The sequence below is a fragment of the Thermobia domestica genome, chromosome 1 (assembly GCF_964235325.1).
Source record: "Thermobia domestica chromosome 1, izTheDome1.hap1.1, whole genome shotgun sequence".
In the NCBI taxonomy this organism is placed as follows: domain Eukaryota; kingdom Metazoa; phylum Arthropoda; class Insecta; order Zygentoma; family Lepismatidae; genus Thermobia; species Thermobia domestica.
Window position 1 is genome coordinate 62,826,783 of NC_137454.1, and position 20,924 is coordinate 62,847,706.

Here is a 20,924-nt window from a genome sequence, read left to right on the forward strand (position 1 = left end):
AACATATAAGATAGATATAGATATATCTCTAATGTAAATATAAATATATAGTTATAGATATAGATAGATAGATATAGTTATAGATAGATATAGATATAGATATATCTCTAATGCAAATATAAATATATAGTTATAGATATAGATAGATATAGTTATAGATGGATATAGATATAGTTATAGATATAGATATATCTCTAATGTAAATATAGATATCTAGTTAGGTATAATGTTTTATACTACAACATATGCTCTAACACATGTTATGATATATTTTAGGTTACCCTTTTGTGGCAATACCATTATTACTGGTGTAGTACTAAAAAGTATCGAGAAGTATCAACCAAAAGTACCAGAGGAGCAAGATATTTTCTGCTACCAAAGGTATTTTTTATTCCTTTGTACTTAAATAGATCAATTATGTTGCTGCAAGAATATTATTGAAAATAATACGAAATAGTAAAATAAGTTGTTCCGACTAATTTATTAGGAGAGTATAAATAATTGGTATGCTCACACGAAGTGTTCGACTAATTTATTAGGAGCTTTTTAATATTTCGGAATATAATTCCTCTGAGCTTCTTATGAAAGCGATCCATTAAAAAATTACGACTTTCTATAAGAAAGGAGAATATAAAAATAAGATACGATCCAATAAAAAAGAAGTTTTCACAGAAAACGATCCGTCAAAGTTAAGAAAAGAACACTGAAAGAACAAGTAGAAATAGTCAAATATATAAGAAAGGTTAGCTTAAGTTATGTTGAGTTAGTTTGATTAAACATTCTAATATTCACAGTATAGTTGTTCCGACTAATTTACAAGTTCTCAAATGAAATTTGCTCTTTACAATTTTAAAAAACGAGTTTGTGTAACAGACGAGAGAATAAATAATTAATATTTCGGAATGTAATTCCTCTGAGCTTCTTATGGAAGCGATCAAATTAAAGTTAACAAAGAGTTTGCACAGCAAACGAACGAATAAAATGATCACAGCGTAGCTGCTCTGAGCTTGTGTACCAAGCGAAATAATAAAAAGATACGAACTAATAAAAATAAAAAGCGAAATAATAAAAAAGATACGAACCAATAAAAATAAGAAGCAATCTTTAAAAGATAAGATTTTTTTGTAAGTTCACAGCGTAGCTCCTCTTACGAGTATGCTCTGGCATACGAACCAATAAAAAATAAGAAGCGACTCAAAAAATGATTAGGAAAATAAATTACAAGTGTTACTTAGTAATGTTTCATTGTTTCAGGGCAACTAATTGGAGGCAGCTAATTGGAGTAAAAGTTACAGTGGAATTCAGAATTTCAAAGTATCAAAGTTCACAGAAGTAAAGTAAGTATCATTGACAACACTTAATAGCTTGTGCTTAAGAATTTTTTTTGTAAGTTCACAGCGTAGCTATTCTTAGCTTGTGTACCAAGCAATCGGTAAAAGATAAGAAATTTTTTGTAAGTTCACACTGTAAGTGTTCGAGTAATTTATTACGAGAGGTTAAATTAATAAGAAGCGATCAAATTAGAGTTAACAAGGAGTTTGCTCAGCAAACGATTTATTTACAAGTTCACAGCGTAGCTGCTCTGAGCTTGTGTAGCATGCAGATTACTTTGAAAGAATTATTTTGCATTACTTATTTCTTTGAGAGCGTAACGTTTTTTGTTAACAAATGTTAAATATTTCTTGCATACATTTTTTCTTTGAATTTATTTTTTGTTCATAATATACATGTTTTTTTCACCATGCAGTTTTGTTAACACCGCTTAAAAATTTTTTTGTAGCATGCAACATAGTTAAATTTTTGCAAATTAATTTCTACAGTTTAGTAATACACATTTTCAAATTTTTATAATGTTTCATGTAAATTAATATTGTCTTTCTTTATTATTACAGCATTCAAGTGTTTCATCCTCAACTGTGAATTTATCACTTCTCATATTTTATTTGACATCTAAGAACATTTAAATAAGGATTTCCTGTCTTTCCAGCGGCGGTAAGTGTTCATATACATTTTTTGTTAAATAGAAATAAAAATATTTGTTACTTACATAAATGAACTAAAAAAACAATATTTTAATCTAATGAAACTATATTATAAAGAGAATATAATTAAAGACATACAAATAATTTTGAGTAAATTAACTTTACATGTGTTTAAGTACACAAACTTAATGAATATTTTAAGATCATGTAAAATTATATTTTCGTTTGCAACTCATTTAAACTTTAATTTTTTGCATTTTTTATTTTGCAAAATTTTCATGTAAACATAAAGAATTGCATTGCAAGAATTTAATGTCAGTTGAAAATAAACATTAACGTTTACAGTTAAAGTATAAAAACAAAATTAACTGAACTTTTATGAACGTGTGCAGAAAACTTTTTTCAAACATTTTTATTTTTCAAAGTTACACTTTTTGTTTACGAATTGCATTTTTAATTTTAAATTGCATCTTTGTTTTTAAACTTGTATTTTTAATTTTTAAAATTGTATTTTCATTTTCGTAAATTGAATTTTAATTTTACAAGTTACATCTTCGTTTTAAACTTGTATTTTTAATTTTGTATAATGTAAATACATATAACAATTTCAAAGTATCGACACAAGTAAATTAGAAATATGAAAAGTTTTACTAATACAAGACATTCTTAATTTTATCAGTTAGAATATAAATGGGTATCAAAGTAAAATATACAAATATTATTAACACTTACTTAATGAAAACTAGCATTACAAGTGAATAATATTTTTAGTAATAAATAAATAAATCATGCGTTACAAAATACATTAAAACAGAATTCAAAAATTGTATTATAAAAACTACATTATCAGAAAAATATTTAATGTGTGTTACTTTTGTTTACTTATACATTTTATGCTATACAATTTTAATTCGTACGCTTCCTATGAACTGAAACTGAACAATTTATGATTCTAATTATTTTATTCGTTCACATGTGTAACATGTTCGAACAATATGTGAGTGTACTAAAATAAACTCTGACCAACTTTGTTGGGATCCAATAAATATTTGTGAACGTTTAAAAATAGTTGTTAAATCTTTCGAAACTTGTTAAAAGTTGTGAACTGCTAATTAATTTGTTTAAAGTAAATGTGCTTCTTCTTTTTCTTATATGGTTTTCAAGTTTGTTTATTCTCTGCTAGTTTTTATACTATTGCTATTCTATTAATTTCTTTGTTGTTGTGTTATGTTTTGTTGGATGCTATTTTGCTTTTAACTTCGATTTGTAACAATTAACTATCCTAATGCTATCTTTTGCTATTCTTTGTTGAATAGAACTGCATTAACTAACTATCTTTAAAATATGCTATTTCTATGCTATCGTTTGTTTAATAATTGGCTTAATTAAATATGGTTTTCCTAACCTATGTGGATTAATTCAGTATATTCTTTAAATCTCTGCTATATTGTTTGTTTGATAAAGTTCTGATGCTTTGGGTCATAAACTATTCTAAAACCTTTTTCTAACCTTGTTTCTTATTTGATTTTTGCTAAATTATTTCTTCTTTGATATGTTTTGTTTACTATGTTATTTTTATTAATTTGTGTTTCTGTTTATTACTGCTTGGATTTTTTTATTGCCAATGTTATTTTGAAATGATTTTTATTCATTGGAATGTTCACATCAGATATGTTCATTTTTCAAATATGAAAATATTATTGTCCGTGAAAAATAAATATTCGGTTAAGTTCGAAAATCTTCGAAAATGTCACATGACTTTAAATAATACATGTTTGTAAAATAACATTATTACTTTAGAAAATATTTTTTATTGATATATGATTTAATACGTCTGGGTATGAGATTACAAACTAAATTATCTGGGTGCGAGATTACAAACTGAACACGATTGGGTACGAGACTTTAAAGAAAGTGTATCTGGGTACGAGATTACAAACTAAATGCATTTGGGTACGAGATTACATTTCCGAAAGTATAAATACGGCGCAGCAAGCCGCGGCGAATCAGTATAGAAGACGTTCCTGTTTGTACGTTGTGTGCTGCAATTGCAAAACAGTTAGGTAAATATTACAGGATTTTGTCATTTAGTGTTATTGGAAACTGTGAGCGGATTTGCCGATTCTGTAAACTGAAAAACTTACGGAGTTATAGTTATCAGGATCTGTTGATAAACATTTAATTATATTTTCAATAAACAGTGTTAGTATAGGATTGGTATTTTTCCACAATCTTCGGCAAACTTCGGAAAATTTCGTTAATGTTCGGAAAACTTCGTGTGGAATTTACAATATTTTCATGTATATAGCACAGGCAAAATTGAGCGGTCAGTCAGTAGTAAAAATCAGTGAAAAAGTGAAGACGTTCCTGATTGTAGTTTCCGTGTTGTGATCATTAGTTGATTACGGGACATTGCAAATTATTGTTTGGGGAAAGTACTCACGGATTTGCCGATAAAGTTAAACAGTGTGTTAAGTAAATTGAAAAATTAAGTAACTGATTTGAAGCACGAAAAACTTTTAATTATATAATTAGTGCAAAACTGCGTAAGAATATTTAGAAAGTTTTATCGAAACTAAAATTACTTATTTTATTTAAACAGTGCTTGAAGACTGAAAAAAATGGAAGCGCACAATGTTATTTCCACCATGTTGGCGGCCCAGGAAGCTCGGGGCTATAATAATGCCGAAGAAGTGTTTTTACGTGGGAAGTGTTGACGCAATGCCATGCTACGGGTGTGAGGGTAAACACTTTATCATATGTAAAGTTACTGCAAGCGGTATTTGTGCATTTTGGCTGTGTACCGGCTATTGTATTGAAGAGTTGCAAGTCCGCAAAGGATATTATTGATTTGTATCGTGTGGGCCTCTTTCGTCAAGACAATATGCTGGAAGCAGCGCATGAAAAATTTAGAGAATTTGTGTCTGCAGGGAAGACTACGGGCTTAACTGTTGATGATTCCAACGAGTTATTGGGTGTTCTTCCGGGGGCTAGTACGAGTTCTGCACCAGAACATACTACATGTTCTACATTGGAACCTACCTTGTATGGTGCAGGCAAACGGGATTACTTTCGCATTGTTAATAGTAAAACTAAGCACTATCCTTACTTTGGTCTGCGTGGAAAGGAAGTTACCGTTGAGCGTATGCGCACTACAGGAATCGAAGACCCGCAAACATATATTCGCTCATTATTTGAATTTTTACAAGAGCATACGCTAAATGACGTCGATGATGGTATGTACATTGGTATTACTATTGAAAGTTCAGCGTCGAAATTAAACAAACCGGTGTACATGACATGGCGTCCTAAAAAGGAATTGAATCCTGATGTATTATTCCATACCATTGAAAACGTGCTTAATAGTAATGAACATTTTCTTTTTGGGAGTAAGGTGGATTTTAAAATCCACATTGCTAATCCACGCAAGAGAAGGGGTCGAACCCGTGGATCGGCCAAATATGAGGAATATGCAACACTTTTGGAAAAGTGTACCATCCCTATGGAAAGAAATGCCTATTGTCTTCCTAAGGCTATCATCCTCGGGAAGGCTAGGGCCGATCAAAAATATGAACTGTATAAATTAAAAAATCATCCTGAGCGATTGTTGAAGCAGGCCAAGGATTTGTGCGATGATGCTGATGTTACCATTGAGCATCAAAATGGGTGCACTATTACTGATGCGAAGAAGTTCCAAAACAAACTAACCCCCGAATATCAAATTGTCATTTATGAGAAGAACAAACTGACTCGGGAGTATAATATAATATATCCGGGAATTCATGCAAACAAACAAATATTAATATTGTACACAGAAGGGCATTATGAGCTGATTACCAATATTACTACACTTTTGGACAAAAAATCATATTGTTGCTATTGTCTGCAAGGATATAATCATATACAATATCATAGGTGTGAATATAAGTGTCCTGCGTGTGAAAAATGTCATGAGCCTTGTGGTGATGATATTAAACGCGAGTGTAATGATTGTTATAGATTCTTTCCTTCGCATGAGTGTTTTGCCAATCATAAAAATGTAATTGCACGTGGCAAGACAATGTGTGAATTAAAGAAAGTTTGTCCCGATTGTGGTGATATGTTCGATATGCGAAACAGGAAGTCTGAACACAAATGTGGTGAACATTTCTGCAAAGCATGCTACATGCATGTGGATGGTGACCATATTTGTTTTGTTCAGGCTGCCAAAGTTGAGCATGTCGACACCATTTTGTACACCGTGTTTGACGTGGAGACGATGTTATTAGCTAAGAATGAACGGGGAGAACGAGAACATTGCGTGAATTTCGTGAACTGTATTAATATTTGCCATAAATGCAAAGACACAAAGTTGGACGATCCATGCTTTGTGTGTAGGGATAAAAATGGATCCCATAAGTTTGATTTCCAGGATATTGACGGATTTATTAGTCACGTGCTAATAAGTCGGCCAATGTTCAAGAAGATCATAGTACTTTCTCATAATGGAAGTAACTATGACATGCAGTTCTGTGCAAGAACCTTAATAGAAAAACATGATCTCGTACCAAATGTAATAATGACGGGCCAAAATGTTGTAGAAATGAGACTTGGAAATAAAATCTATTTCCGTGACACATATTTGTATATGGGAGTCAGATTGTCCCGGCTCCCTGAAGCATTAGGCTTATCTGGCAATTTGCGAAAGGGATATTTCCCATATTTATTTAACACATCCGAAAATCAAAATTATGTAGGCAAAATTCCGTCTTTAGAGTATTTTGATGCAGACAGTCTCAGGCCGAAAGAACGGGGACAATTAATCGCCTGGCACCAAAAACGTGCTTTAAGCGGCGAGGAGTATGATCTCCTATACGAGATGATGGAATACTGTAGGAATGACGTTAAGATTCTTGCAGAGGCTGTGATTAAGTTTTCGAACTTAATCGAGGAGAAAACGAATGGTATCCAGTGTTTTATTTCCTCTCCTACAATTGCAAGTTTGGCAATTCTAACTTATCGGTCCTTATATTTACCAAATGAGGTCATTCCAATTATTCCGCCTTATGGGTTCGATCACCGTGACCGGCAAAGTCTAAAAGCTTTGTATTGGTTACGGTATTTAGAACGTACCAAAGGTAATAAAATTGAACATTCAGGGAATGGATTGGAAAGGCGTATTGGTAAATATAAAGTCGATGGTTATGATAGTAAAACAAATACAGTTTATGAATTTCATGGATGTTTTTTCCACTGGTGTAAGCGTTGTTTTACAGCATTGCGCCACGTCAGTCTCGATTCTGCCTCTAAGGATAGTGCATCCCTGCAAGACCGCTACGAAAAGACCATCATAAAAGCTAATTACCTCAAGAAACGGGTAGTTAATCTCGTTGAAATGTGGGAATGCAATTGGGACCACATGGTGAAAAACGATAAGTCCATACAAGAGTTTATTAAAATTCAATGTAAGGATCTTGTTGATCACCTTGTACCCAAGGACGGTTTTCATGGTGGTCGGACCGAGTGTTTCAATGCGTTGCACGAATGTACTTCCAATGAGTTCATTGCATATTATGATGTAACATCATTGTATCCTTGGGTAATGGCACGTAAACCAATGCCCGTAGGTAAGCCAAAAATATACAAGGGGCCGGACTTTCCAGATGTGGGAAGTATCAATAGGTTAGTAAAATGCACCATTTTGCCCCCAAAAGATTTGTATTTTCCGGTGCTCCCATATACGTGTAACGGGCGACTTATGTTTGGCCTATGTCGCACGTGTATGGAAGAAGGTATCAATAATTGCACGCATTCCGACGCCGAGCGTGCTTTAACAGACACGTATTGTACACCAGAACTTCATAAAGCGTTAAAGGCCGGATATAAAATTCTGCAAATTATTGAAGTATGGGAATTTGAACTACTCGGTTGTGAGGAGGAAAACTCGGATAGTCTGTTTAAAGACTATGTGGGCTCCTTCCTAAAATTAAAGCAGGAAGCCTCTGGTTTTCCTGCTTGGTGCAAAACCAAAGGAGACAAACAAAAATACATAGCAGATTATTATGCCCATGAAGGCATAGAGTTAATGGAAGATAGTATTGAATTGAACCCTGGCCTGAGGTATATCTCCAAGATATTCCTCAATTCGCTTTATGGTAAATGGGGACAAAGAACGCACTTGTCGCAATCTGTAATTGTTGACACACCGGAAAAATTTTTGCGCTACCTATGGGCACCACAATACGAAGTACAAAGCGTATTACCCGTCGGAGATAAACATATTATTCTTACGTATCACAATACGGAGAATAAGAACAAACCATGGAAATTCTCAAACGTTGTTCTTGCAGCGTTCATTACGTCATGGGCGCGGTTAAAATTGTATGACTTAATAACAAGTGTAGGTCGCGATAAGGTGTTGTATTGTGATACTGATAGCATCATGTTCATACAACGCCGTGATGAAAAATCTCCACTTACATTATGACCCTACTTGGGTGAACTAACCGACGAAGTAAAAGAGGGGTGGGAAATAGACAAATTTATAGGTCTGGGGCCAAAAAATTATGCGTATAGGGACGGGAAAATTTGATTATGTGTATAAAATTCGGGGTATCACTTTGGATTATACAACACGCGAAGAAATTAATTTTGAGCATTTTTACAACCTGGTTCGTGGAAAAATTGAAAGATAAACAATAAACATCCCAGGTAGGATTACCCGTAAGCGGGGATTTGTCATCGTATCAAGACCTGAAACAAAGACCCATCAAAAGGTATCCAACAAGCGACGACGATTAAATCCTGAGAGCACGACCGACTACAGGACATTACCCTTTGGGTACCGCGCCTAATGGTTGGCAAATGTGTGAATGTTGAATGCATAAATGTAATGTAAAAAAATGTATATATCTTGTTAATAAAATTGAACAAACTGTAAATAAATGAATAAATGGTAAAAATATAAATAGTGGTATGAATGAATGAAAAGGAAACACGTAACAATTATACACTGTATCCTGTTATTCCCGGGTATGCTATATTATCAAATTTTTTAAATCTTTCACGACCCCTCACACCCTATGATCCACGGCTTCAGGTGTAAATAATATTTTTTCAAATAATGTATATTATAAATAGTATTTATATATTATGTATATTGTATTTTAAGTCATTTGTATCTTATTGTAAATAGTTTGAAATATTATATTGTAAATAGTTTTTTCATAATATGTATATTGTATATACCATAATTCAAAAGCTTAAATTATTTTGTTAATTCAAATCAAGTATAAACAAAACCTATGTAAACAAATATAGATGAATGTATATCAAATAAATATTATATATATATATATATATATATATATATATATATCCTATTTTCAAATACTTTTTATTTTTTATCATATATAGAATTTTTATCATATATAGAATTTTTTATCATATACTTTTAATTTTCAATATTTTTTTAAAACTTACATCCCCGCATTTTATTTCTACATCCTATAAAATTAAAAAGGTATTTCATACAAATAGTATGTGTATTCTGTATAAGATAAAGGAAGAATACATATGCTTCATATACTATTATATAAACTTATTTACGTACATTATTCTAAAGTATGTGTATTCTGTATAAAATAAAGGAAAAATACATATGCTTCATATGTATAAAAATAGAATATTAATAAAGGCACAATATTTATACTTTTCATAAAATTACAATATCAAATTCATATATTCACTCAATGAATTATTATTTTATTAATTTTAATAATAATCTGAATCAAAAAGTCAACCAAGGTTATAAATATATCCTAAAACCAAAAATTACAAAATGCGGTATCGCAATATTTGTTTGTTCGCGCAACAAGTTCTTCTACGTCATAAAAAAGATTGTCAACATCAATGAAGCAGTGGCAGCAACCAGGAAATAGGCAGCAGCGGAATTTATCAAAGGTAAGTAAACTTTGTCTTCTTACTTAAGTTAAAATATTAGATAAACATACAAAATGTGCCGGAAAATACCATTAGCGTCCACGGCTACCAAGCGGCAAAATACAAAGCGGGCGGGGCTGAAAACTCCCGACGGAAATGGCGCCAGCGGAAAGCTAACGTTCAATACAGTGCGGTTAATGGACAGTCGGTAATATACAAAGTGGACGGGCGGGGAAAGTATAAAGGGAAGTCGTAGCATAACCAGACAGTACGGGCGCCAACGAAACCATCTTACACGCGTTATCAATCCAAAATAATTGCAGTCATTACTTCAATAATACATTAAACCCGTTCGTAATTAAACACCACTATAAGGTAATAACGGTACGTATATCATCATACGCGATTACATTAATTCTACGCAATCATCTTTAATTGAATAAATTAATAGCTGTTTGATTAAAGGGGTAATCAATTTGATAGGAGTTTAATTGAAGGGTTAATTAAATTGATATCAAAATTTAATTAAATTATATCTTACAATGTTGCATGATTTACACTATAAATATACAAAATATAGGGAATTTCAACCCTTTAGGGCATAATTTGGCAACACCGCGGCGCTAGAAAGCCCATAATACAGCGTAAAAGGCCACGATTAAAATGATATCGCCTCAGGGCGGTCAGATAAGGAAACGATTCTACTTCTACACACCAATTAAATACATTTACCAAATCATCTTGTAATTTCACATGGTCATTAATTGATTTAGTTTCTGCATATATTTTAAGATCATCGGCGTGTTAACGTTTTTACAGAATTGGGTAAGTTATTAATAAAGAGTATAAAAAGTAAGGCTCCTAGATTCGATCCTTAGGGTACTCCAGGTCCAACGTGTATCAACTTAGAAATATGCTCAAGATAACAGATAGACTACTTACGATCTTTTAAAAGTGAAGGTAGAAGCTTTAGAGCAGGGAGACCTGTTCCACCATTGAACTTTGCAACTTACTTTTGAACAACTTTGCAATTTGAGTTCTGCAACTGTAAAGTTACAAAGTCTTTGCAAAGTGTTAGTTGAATTTTGAAGTGCGATTTTAGGCGCTGTATTCTAGTTAGTAATTTGCAAGGATTCGTAATAGGAATTTTAGTGAATTATTTTAGAAATGGGAAGAAAAGAAGTTGATGAGAAGAAAGTAGCAATCAAGTGGTCAAAGGAAAAAGTAATATATTGTTTCGTTCATTTAAAGACGAGTTGACTAAAACTTTGAAACAAAAAACATGGAAAGAGGTCTTGGAAAACTTCACTGGGGAACAGTCTTCAACCTCCTTCAAATAAACGGCTTACTGCAGAATTATGTAAAATACGACTATCGTGTACACTTCCAGGCCAATTTGCACTTGCACTGTAAAACACGTAATTGGGACCGCATATCATGGAAACGTTAATTGAGTGCTTCCCATGTCTATCTACAAGCACCTTTTCATTTTGCGATGGAGCAACGATATTAATAAGTGTTATATTTATGCATTCACAAACTGATGAAAAAAACCTTTCTGTAAAAAATGCAAAGTTGAGTGGTGGAATAGGTCTCAGGTTTTGTAAAATAACAGTCAAGCGTCTATCTCCAAGCATTAGCTGCTAAACTCCTGTCATCACGGTTAGATGTATAGCCGTCATGGAATGACCTCCTCCTAGTTCATCATGCAGACTTGTGTGGCCATATTTGAGTTCTAATCTTCTATTGTTCAACTGTGCTATAAGATGGGCATCACTCACCATTCACAGCTAGCATCTGTTCATGTATCGTTTGTACCGATTTTCCGTGAAGATGGAAAAACTTAATCACAACTCGGAATTTGATTTTATCTAACATACTGCCGCCGCCTAATTTCCTGACGGTAACATCAATTCAACAGGATGAGCAAAGACACACAAGTCTATTATTGTGCAACTTTTTATATTACTTGCATATTTCTGTCAAGGTGAGGGTAAGAACTTTCTTGTCTCTCCACGTATAAGAAGAAAAAAAAATTCTTCCTTCGTGCTGGTCGACTAGGAAAGGTTACACTAACTGGAAACGTCGCAACTGTCAACGAGATGATAAATGTACTAAAATTGTTGTACGTGTAAATATAGTGGTGGAAGTTCGAAATAAATGCAGGTGATAGAATAATGCTCTTTTGTTGTCGCACATACTGATTGCAATACACTGCATTCCACTATTAAAAATATAGGTATCAACAACTAACTCAAGTCATTGATTAGGACACATTTTTATTATTCAACATTTTGATTTCAAAATGAATGTGGAGGCATATTATTAACTTAAAACATTTCTACGTTGCATCAAAATTTACATGAACTTATGTTGTATTATATCATATACTAGCCTTTGGCTAGCTGGGGACTTTGTCCCCAGATCTCTTTATTTGCTCGACCTACGCATCTCATAATTCAGCCTTTACTTCCATGTTTCGCACTACGAGAATGCGTTGAATATGGGTTTATATACAGTTTCATATCACTAACATGCGTCTAATCTTACGGGATTTTGATATGGTCATGTTATTATAACAATCGTAAGGCTCACTCTTTTCCTCCCGCATTTTCTTCGCTTCTTAGGGAAGTATCAGAAAATGCAGAAACACGTCTTTAATTATTTTAAATGGGAAGTCCATGTACCAAATTTCACGTCTCTACCCTTAAGCGATTCGGAGATACAGACATTTTCCTCTTCTCCTTTTCTTCCTTCCCCATCAAATTTCCAAAACCTTTCCTTAGTGATACCTTACGTCACAAACCCTATGCACTATCAAAAATTTCTAGTTAAGTTAATTTTTAATTAATATCAAAGTTTCTAGCCTAAGCGGTTTGCTCAAGTCGTTGATCAGTCAGTCAGGATTTCTTCTTTTATATATAAATAAAATTGTTCCCAATCCTCATCTTCTGAAAACAAAAGAAACTTTACGGATTATATCATGATCATAAAAATTCATAAGCTATTTTTTTTAAATGTCCGAGTCTTTTCGGTAAATGCTTTCTCGAACATACATCATCTTTTAATCCACGTCTCTAAGAAAATAGATTTAATGGTAATTGAATCCCGAGATGACACAAATATTTTCGAATCTACTTTATCAAATGATTGAGTCAAGAAAACAGGAATGGTTTAATTTTAATATGCAGAAAGCATTTCTTGATCAATAATCGACATTGTCGTAAATATTCTTGCATCATTGACAGATCATTTGTAACTAGTTACGAGCTTCGATCCTCCATGATCTTTCGTTAGTAATCTCTTTATTTCGACGCAAAAATTACCCTGTTTAATATTGTCCGTCAACATCCCTCTCATACCTTCTACTGCAACCCTTTTCATTAAAATAATTTATTCTTAAATAATGTCTTTGCTAATTTGTTTTCCTTTTTAAAACTATATCCAATAATACCTTCCTTTTCCCAACTTTCACAAACATTTCCTCATTGAATTTTCGTATCACCTACCTAATTTTCTCAATTCTTCTCCAAACCTACATTTACAGTGATTGATAAAAGGATTGTGTCTGTCGAATTCTTCTCTCAATTTCTCATTTTTTCTCAGAAACCTTTGGTTTTTCTATTCAAAACGAACCTTATTCAGTACATTTATGAAGATATCCCAATCCACACAATCATGGACTTTTTGCACATTAATAAATACTATACAATATTCGTGCCTATTTCAATTAATTATGGACAAAAGTTTCACCGCAATAACACCTCTTGTATCTTTTTTTACTTCTATTCCAAGTCAATTGTTTTGGCATGTGGTTTCCTGTTAAATGTTGCAGTGCAATTTATATAAATAACTAATTATTCTGTACTCATATCTTGTTGAGTTCGTTTTTTTCTACTAGAATCATCAAGATATGGAAAAATCATCTGACCATTTCCAAGTTCTATTTATTTCTCAGATTATACGCAACAGTTCTTCCTCTCCTCCAAAATCCTTAATCCAGCTGATTAAATTTATTAAAAAGACTAGTCTGAGTATGAAAATTATTATGTAACATTCTAAGTTATTTTAATAAAATATGTTTCGTAATAAAAAAGACTTTATTAATCTTTCGTACATGCAAATGAACAAGATACAAAAATTTTAGGAACTTCTAGTTACATATTACTATTTGAACAATTTTATACATAACAATTTTCTTACTGTTTATTAATATTTCTTTTTATCTTGCTTGAAATATTTACATTAATTCTATTATAATTTTCCTGTACAGTTTTGCTTTTAACATTAAATACAGTATTCTGTCTGTAATAGAGATTTTAGAAGTAAACATTTCAGTTTGAAATGTGTTTTTAATGTGGAGTAGGTTATATTGTTCTAATGTATAAAATATACTAGTTTCATCATTATCATGAAAGAGAATGCTAGCTAATGTGTAATAATTTCAGTATACGAAGTAGCATTAGCTTTAGCTAGCATTCAAATAATCTATCAAAAAGGCAAAGTAATGTTTACTGACAAATCGGTGGTGAAGAAGGAAGTGATTGACAAACGAGGTTTCAATTTTATCCTAGTAGCACCGACATTGTTCAGGGTTACAGATCAAAACACTTTTTTAATTTTATGTAATGGATGGCATGATTTCAGGAAAATTTCACCGGCATAAGAGGAATGGGAAAATATAATATAAATAAAGAACAAAAGAGAGAAAAACAGCGGAAATTTGAAAGAGAAATTCTTAACTCCGCTGGTTCCTCCTACTTACTCTCTGAAATGATAACCTAATAAGCAAAGACCTAGTACAAACTACAACAACAACAACTGTTCTTGTTGTAAATTTAATAAACGCGTTTGTTTGAATGAAACAAAATTATTACTTTAACAGAGAGGGTTAATCAAACTCTGTGAAAAACTTATATAAACCAGTCTTAATGCTCGATTATTTATGCCACACATGATAACTTACTCCACATTCAGTTCTCTGATATAAGATTAGCGATGAATATAAAAACAGCTTCTAACTTTTTCAACACCTTGTCAAACTGAAGAATAATGAAATTAATAATTTTAAGTTAATTTAGGTTATTTATAAAATAAATGATTATGTACATGAAATTTATTAATATTTACTAGTAATATACAGTAATGATTATGAATAAGATATGAGATATTAATACGATGTACTTATAAATAACTTCTTAATTTTTAATAACAGATGCGAATTACCATTTTTACTGATTAAGATACAGGTTTAATGAAAGAAGAAAAACTATGTTGATTTCATTAATATTTATTGAAGTTTAGAACGTGATGCGAAAACATTCAATTAACGAGAAGAATCATATAAATATAAATAATATAAAATCATTTTCATTTTGTTTTAAAGATGTTTTCCTGAATTTTATTCTATATTGTGTGTTGAGAAGCTTTACATTTCTAGAGGATAGAGTATTACACCAATTGTAAGGAAACTTGCACAAAGTATCTAATTCGTATTCCTGAGACAATTATAATGTAATTTCAACCTTGGGCTTGAAAACAATATTTAACTTCTTGCTGTGAGTGAATTTAATTATTGTTCATAAAACCTTATAGTATTTGTACTTCGGCGCCGAAGACCCGATTTCGATTTCCGGTGCGAGCTCACATGCTTATGATTCCATGTTTAGATCTAGATCTCACTGTATATAGCTTCGGTGCTGAACGGGAGGCTAAACTACAAGTAACTAACCAACAGTATTTGTATTCCAATGTTATTGGAATTATTCACCGATATACATTTCATCTTGGTTATTACATGCAATAAAACATTATTCAAAAATAATTACTTCAATTGAGCATTTAAGTTATTAAAGGATACTTTACATTAAACCAGAAATCGATCTAGTATCATTGTGATGTAAGTCCGTAAACCAGGAAACGGATATTGGATCCACAAAACTCTTAAGCTTATTCTTGATAAAATTGAATTCTAAGCAATTTCCAGTATTTTTTAAATCTATCAAATTTTATATAAATATACTGGAAGGAATATCGGATCTGTGAGATAATTCGCAGTCTGTTTAACAATACAAAATAGCAAGTTGTTTCTATAATTATGACTATTCCTATTGAAAAAGTCAAAACATAGCTTCAGAATCTCTTCCTTTAACGGTATTGACTATCTACAACAATCTTTGTTTTTGATTCCATTGGTTTATATATGAAAATATTTTTCTGTTTTTGACATGCATTAGAATTTTAATGAGATGTTATTTTACCGATTTCTTCCTCAAATTTGGTTAAATATCCTTTACGTTTTTCAATATGAATTTGCATTATAGGTAAATTTAATTTTTACAATGTAAAAGACGCTGAAATAAGTTTGAAGAATAAATAAAGTAAAATCAAACCATAAAATTCCAGTTCATTTCTGTTGCATAAAATAGTTCCGCAAATAAATCAATGATTAAAGAACAAAGATGTCGCCGATTTTCAATGCCATTAAAAGTACAATTTAAAGCATGTAACATAGACAATAATCAAAATAAGCCATTCTGGTGGAAACATTTTTTTAAGAATTGAAAACTATGAAATTCTTACAAAAATATTAACAGATATAAACATATTTGCAGAATATTATAAACCAGATATTTCTCCCAGAATTATTACCATGGTGTTTCCCTAACTATTTATTGCAAGTATATTCTTCTGCATTGCAGCCAGTTCTCGGCACCGAGAACATAAACAGATAACTGTTTACAGTTGGTACTTTGCTATTTTCCGCCGCACTGACTGCTCGAGACCGATCTCAGGTTGTGCTTACATTAATAGCACTTACTAGAAACTTGCTTCTGGGAAATATTGAGCAAGACATACTGATTATAATTATCAATTGAGCATGAAAAATGCACAGTCACGTGCACAAAAGTGCTCAAAAGCCTGTGTTACACGCATCAGAAATCTTTCACCGGTTAAATACGTGTATCCTTAGAGCGCTTACTCTATAGGAAACTTCCTTCTGGAGAACTTACTAGAAAACACAGTTCCGTTTTCAACAGTTATGGAAGCCTACAAGTACTTTTTGCTACAGGCATATTGTTAACAAGACTTATTCCTGGTACAGGTTGCGTTGAATCATTATTATTTAATACTTTTTCATCATACGGAGGTCCATCTTCATCCAAAATTTTTACTTGTTCACTGTGATAGTGCCTTGTACAGAATTCTGAAATTCTTTCACAGGCTTCTCGCAACTGTTCTTCAGGTACTGTCAACACTATCCTGATGTAATTAGGGTAGTCGAAGCACTGAAAAGGAATTTTTGTAAGTAAATGCTGTAATATATTTAACATAACATGTGATATTTCCGACGCTGAAATAACATGTCTACCGTTACTATGCTATAACTATATTAATTTTGGAATTTGAAATTGAATTTTTAAAATACTAATAAAATATAAAAGTTACAAGGATATATTATTTTTTTAAAACCTTGTTAACCTTAATTTCCTGTTTATTCTAACTATTAGATTGTATTAAATAATACACTTTTCTTGACCTTAGCTTTTTTCACAAGATTGTACGAGCTACCAATACGAATGCTCATAAAATTATTCGAATATACATTATTTCAAATAATTATCCGAATAATTTTCCTACCGTTATTCGGATATCCGAATAATGTTTTGTAATATTGAAATAATCATTCATTATCGAATAACGAATAATGGATGTTTGAATCATGAATTATTTGAATGTTACCAGTACTAGCTGCTTACAATACTTCGCAGTCGAACTGTAGTGAAAGTTGAACGTAAATGTGTTGTTTATAAACACCATAAAAGAGCATCACACACACAAACTTGCTTATTATTCTATTAAAGACTAACAATTGGATCATGTTTTAACGTTTCATTGCAAAATAATAATAATACGAGGACAATTTGAAAAACACCCTCCGTTTCTGGACGTGTAAGAAATGGCCAGGAAGAGCAACGTCAGTCCTGTGGCGTTGTGTGCAGTAGTTCAATAGACAGTGAGCAATGGAAGGAAAAGGTTTTGTTGCAGTTCACTGGTCCGCTATAACACTTAAAACTGAACGCTCCAATAGGAAACCCCACCAAATGTGAAGTGCGAGCGGTAATACGATTTCTGAATGCGAAAAAATTTCGGCAGCTGCGATCATTGTGAACTGTGTGGTGTTTACGGATGAGTTTAATTCCTGGTATGAGTGTAGGCCTATCAAACACTTTATTGTGGTTCAGGTTTCATTTTAAACTATATTTTGTCCAATATAGCAACGCTACTAGCAAAATTGCGTAAATACAAATGTAAAATTGAAAGCGTTTATTTCTTTTGTTACAGACAATAAAACTTCAATAAAGTGTACTCGTATAGCCCTACAAACATAATTAGGAACGCCTAGTAAGGGTTTACAAATCTGCCGAAAGTTGGTACACAAAAACTTTAATTTCACGAGCGTTCACTTTTACTAATAGTCTATCTCCTTTAACTTAAAGGACGTTAAACTTAAAAAAAAATCATTCATTACATTTACGAAATGACTATCCACCCTCACACAGTTTTACATATGGACATGCGTACTTTGCAGTAGTTCTGGCATCCGAAACTCACACAACACTCATCAGTGTTGTTCGATCTTGAAATTACACAGTAAAAATGGATGTGTTAATTCAACACATGGGTCTGTGTTACAATAATTGTGTTAAATTTTGAAGTATGCCTGGTATTTCTTCAACTCCTTCAAATTTTGAAGTAAATTCTTAAAATGGTACTGGTTAAATGAACTACCTCATATGGTGACTTGAAGTACGGAATGATTTGGATAACACGTCATTCGTATTTTTGTGTACAGTGTTAAACAAGTACGTTTACAAAACATTTTGTTTCTTATTAAACGGAAATGACTCTTACGACGGACAATACAATATGTGGGATACTTATTTATAAGAGGTTATGAAGAACGAAATATAGTTGGCGAGGAAGAGAAACATGATGAACTTTAATATTCCGCATTGGCAAACAGGCTTCCTGAACGAAAGAAAAGTAACGGGAAACCACCAGCAAAGTAATCAAATGCAATGTCAAATGTTTTTGTTTTAGTCTCATTTCGAAGAGTATGGGTTGAGATACACGGAGAACAAACTTAAGAACATCGAAAACAAATACCAGCACTTCTTCTAATGTTTTTGTCACAAAACTCACATGTTCACGAAACTACTATAGTAATAAATTACACATAATATATGTTGTTTGTTACTTTGTAATGTAAGTCAAATATACGCGTAAAGCCTTCCTCGTGTCTTAAAATAAATAAAATAATAAAAAGAAAACTAATACAAAACTTTAATGTGAGTTATTTAAATATTTATTTTACTTTTCACGGAAATGTGCACATTAGAAATTACAGACTAGGTACAGTCTATCTCCCTGATACATGGGATTTTGAAGGCGCTATGATATCGTTGCTAAGTCATTGTTCTAAGCAAATAAAGGGTTTCGGTTATCATTGATAAGCGTCTAATATGCGAGCTGAGGTGCTACTCTGCGAGCTGAAGAGCACAAGGTTTATATTGAAGGAACAAAGTGCCGCTATCATTACATCCACATTCTACGTTCATTCATCTAGTTCTTTAACGCCGGCTTTGTGTCAAACCAGTAACATCGGTCTTGTGCTAACCATAACACCAGGTTTGTGTTAAACGCAACACTAGATTTATATTAACCGCAACATCGTATCCTTTTTGGTATGAAAATAACACGCTAAAGTGGTAGTCATGCTGTGATGATTGGACTGCGTTAAACTTCAGTTGTATTAACAACACCATCTTTTGCTGTGTACTAACATGCCAAGTTTGGTCAAGATGTGACGAATTCTGTAGATCACGTACTATATGCACTTTTTTGACCCGAGAAAGCCCAGGCTAATTTTACCCTTAAAACGCTCAAGGGGTGCCTCTGAGACTCCCTGCTGCATATACAAGCTACCTGAGCTCATCGCGACCATTTGTATTTTCCGTCATTAATAGGAAACGCTAGTCACTACTTTGGTATGAAATCATTTGTCAATGGTAATAAAAACAATGAACAGTATCAAATAATTAGAAAAGTACATACTTCAATACGAGCCTCAGAGGCACCCCTTGGGCCTTTATGTTAGTATAAAAAAATAATGCTATTTTTTCTGAGGTAAAGTAAAACGATGCTTAGGAAACGCAACCAGAGGGTGTATTTCAAAGAGATAGAAGAATTCTAGAGCGCAGGACACAGGACGAAATATCTCTTAAGAATAATGGTACTAAAAATTGACCAGGGTGCCTCCGAGGAACCCTTGGACCTTTACGTCAATATAAAAATAACCCTATTTTTTTCTGGAGTAAAATAAGGAAACGTATGAACAACATAATCAGGGGGCATATTCCAAAGAGATAGAAGAATTTTAGAGCGGAAGTCACGCGACGAAACATCTATTAAGAATAATTGCATTAAAAGTGGACCAGGGTGCCTCTGAGACACCCCCTGGGCTCTCTCGGATTAAAAAGAAAATCCAAATAAAGGAAGGAAATAAGTGGGGGAAACAATATGATAATGATTAATTGACATTAATTTAATCAATAAAAGATAACTGACCTTTCCTGGGAGACAGAAAACTGATTCTTCTGTAACCATCTGCTCAACAAACTGTAGCTCGGAGGCGAATTCTGGAAATCTGTCCATGTCAATACCTATCTATATGAAATGAAGAAAAATAAATATATCAGTTATTACATACATTATTAAAATCTTAAATTTTGCAAATTTGAAACAATAAATGAAAACTGACTTGAACGAACGCAGGCTTGCTTTCAGAAAATTTTATCTGAGGAAGTGGGTAAAATCAAAATATGAAAAAGGCTGCTCTGGGGCACTATTTTTTTCTCAAGAACGTGTCCTGCACAAGAGTGGCATGTAGTAATCGCAATTTATTTTAGCTCCGGGGTAGGGTGAGGGAAAGCATAGTTTGCCCGGAAGTATCCCTGG

The 20,924-nt window shown here is 32.5% G+C and overlaps 2 protein-coding genes across 2 annotated transcripts in view; one reads left to right on the forward strand and one right to left on the reverse strand.

Annotated features, from left to right (window-relative positions):
• Window positions 1–271: 271 nt before the first annotated feature.
• On the forward strand, window positions 272–9,245 carry LOC145666070 (uncharacterized). Its single transcript, XM_081733167.1, has 4 exons — window positions 272–381; window positions 1,255–1,337; window positions 1,893–1,992; window positions 4,585–9,245. Exon 4 carries the CDS (start codon window positions 4,867–4,869, stop codon window positions 8,446–8,448), a length of 3,582 nt encoding a protein of 1,193 aa, XP_081589293.1. The 5' UTR covers window positions 272–381; window positions 1,255–1,337; window positions 1,893–1,992; window positions 4,585–4,866; the 3' UTR covers window positions 8,449–9,245.
• Window positions 9,246–16,121: 6,876 nt separating this feature from the next.
• LOC145685469 (tyrosine aminotransferase-like) overlaps window positions 16,122–20,924 on the reverse strand; it is a 91,574-nt gene continuing 86,771 nt past the window's right edge. Inside the window, exons 10-11 of the mRNA XM_081757870.1 lie at window positions 20,535–20,633; window positions 16,122–17,191 (exon numbers count right to left, since the gene is read on the reverse strand). Coding sequence (XP_081613996.1) covers window positions 16,943–17,191; window positions 20,535–20,633 — 348 coding nt within the window. The 3' untranslated portion in view covers window positions 16,122–16,942. The remainder of the gene's footprint in view (window positions 17,192–20,534; window positions 20,634–20,924) is intronic.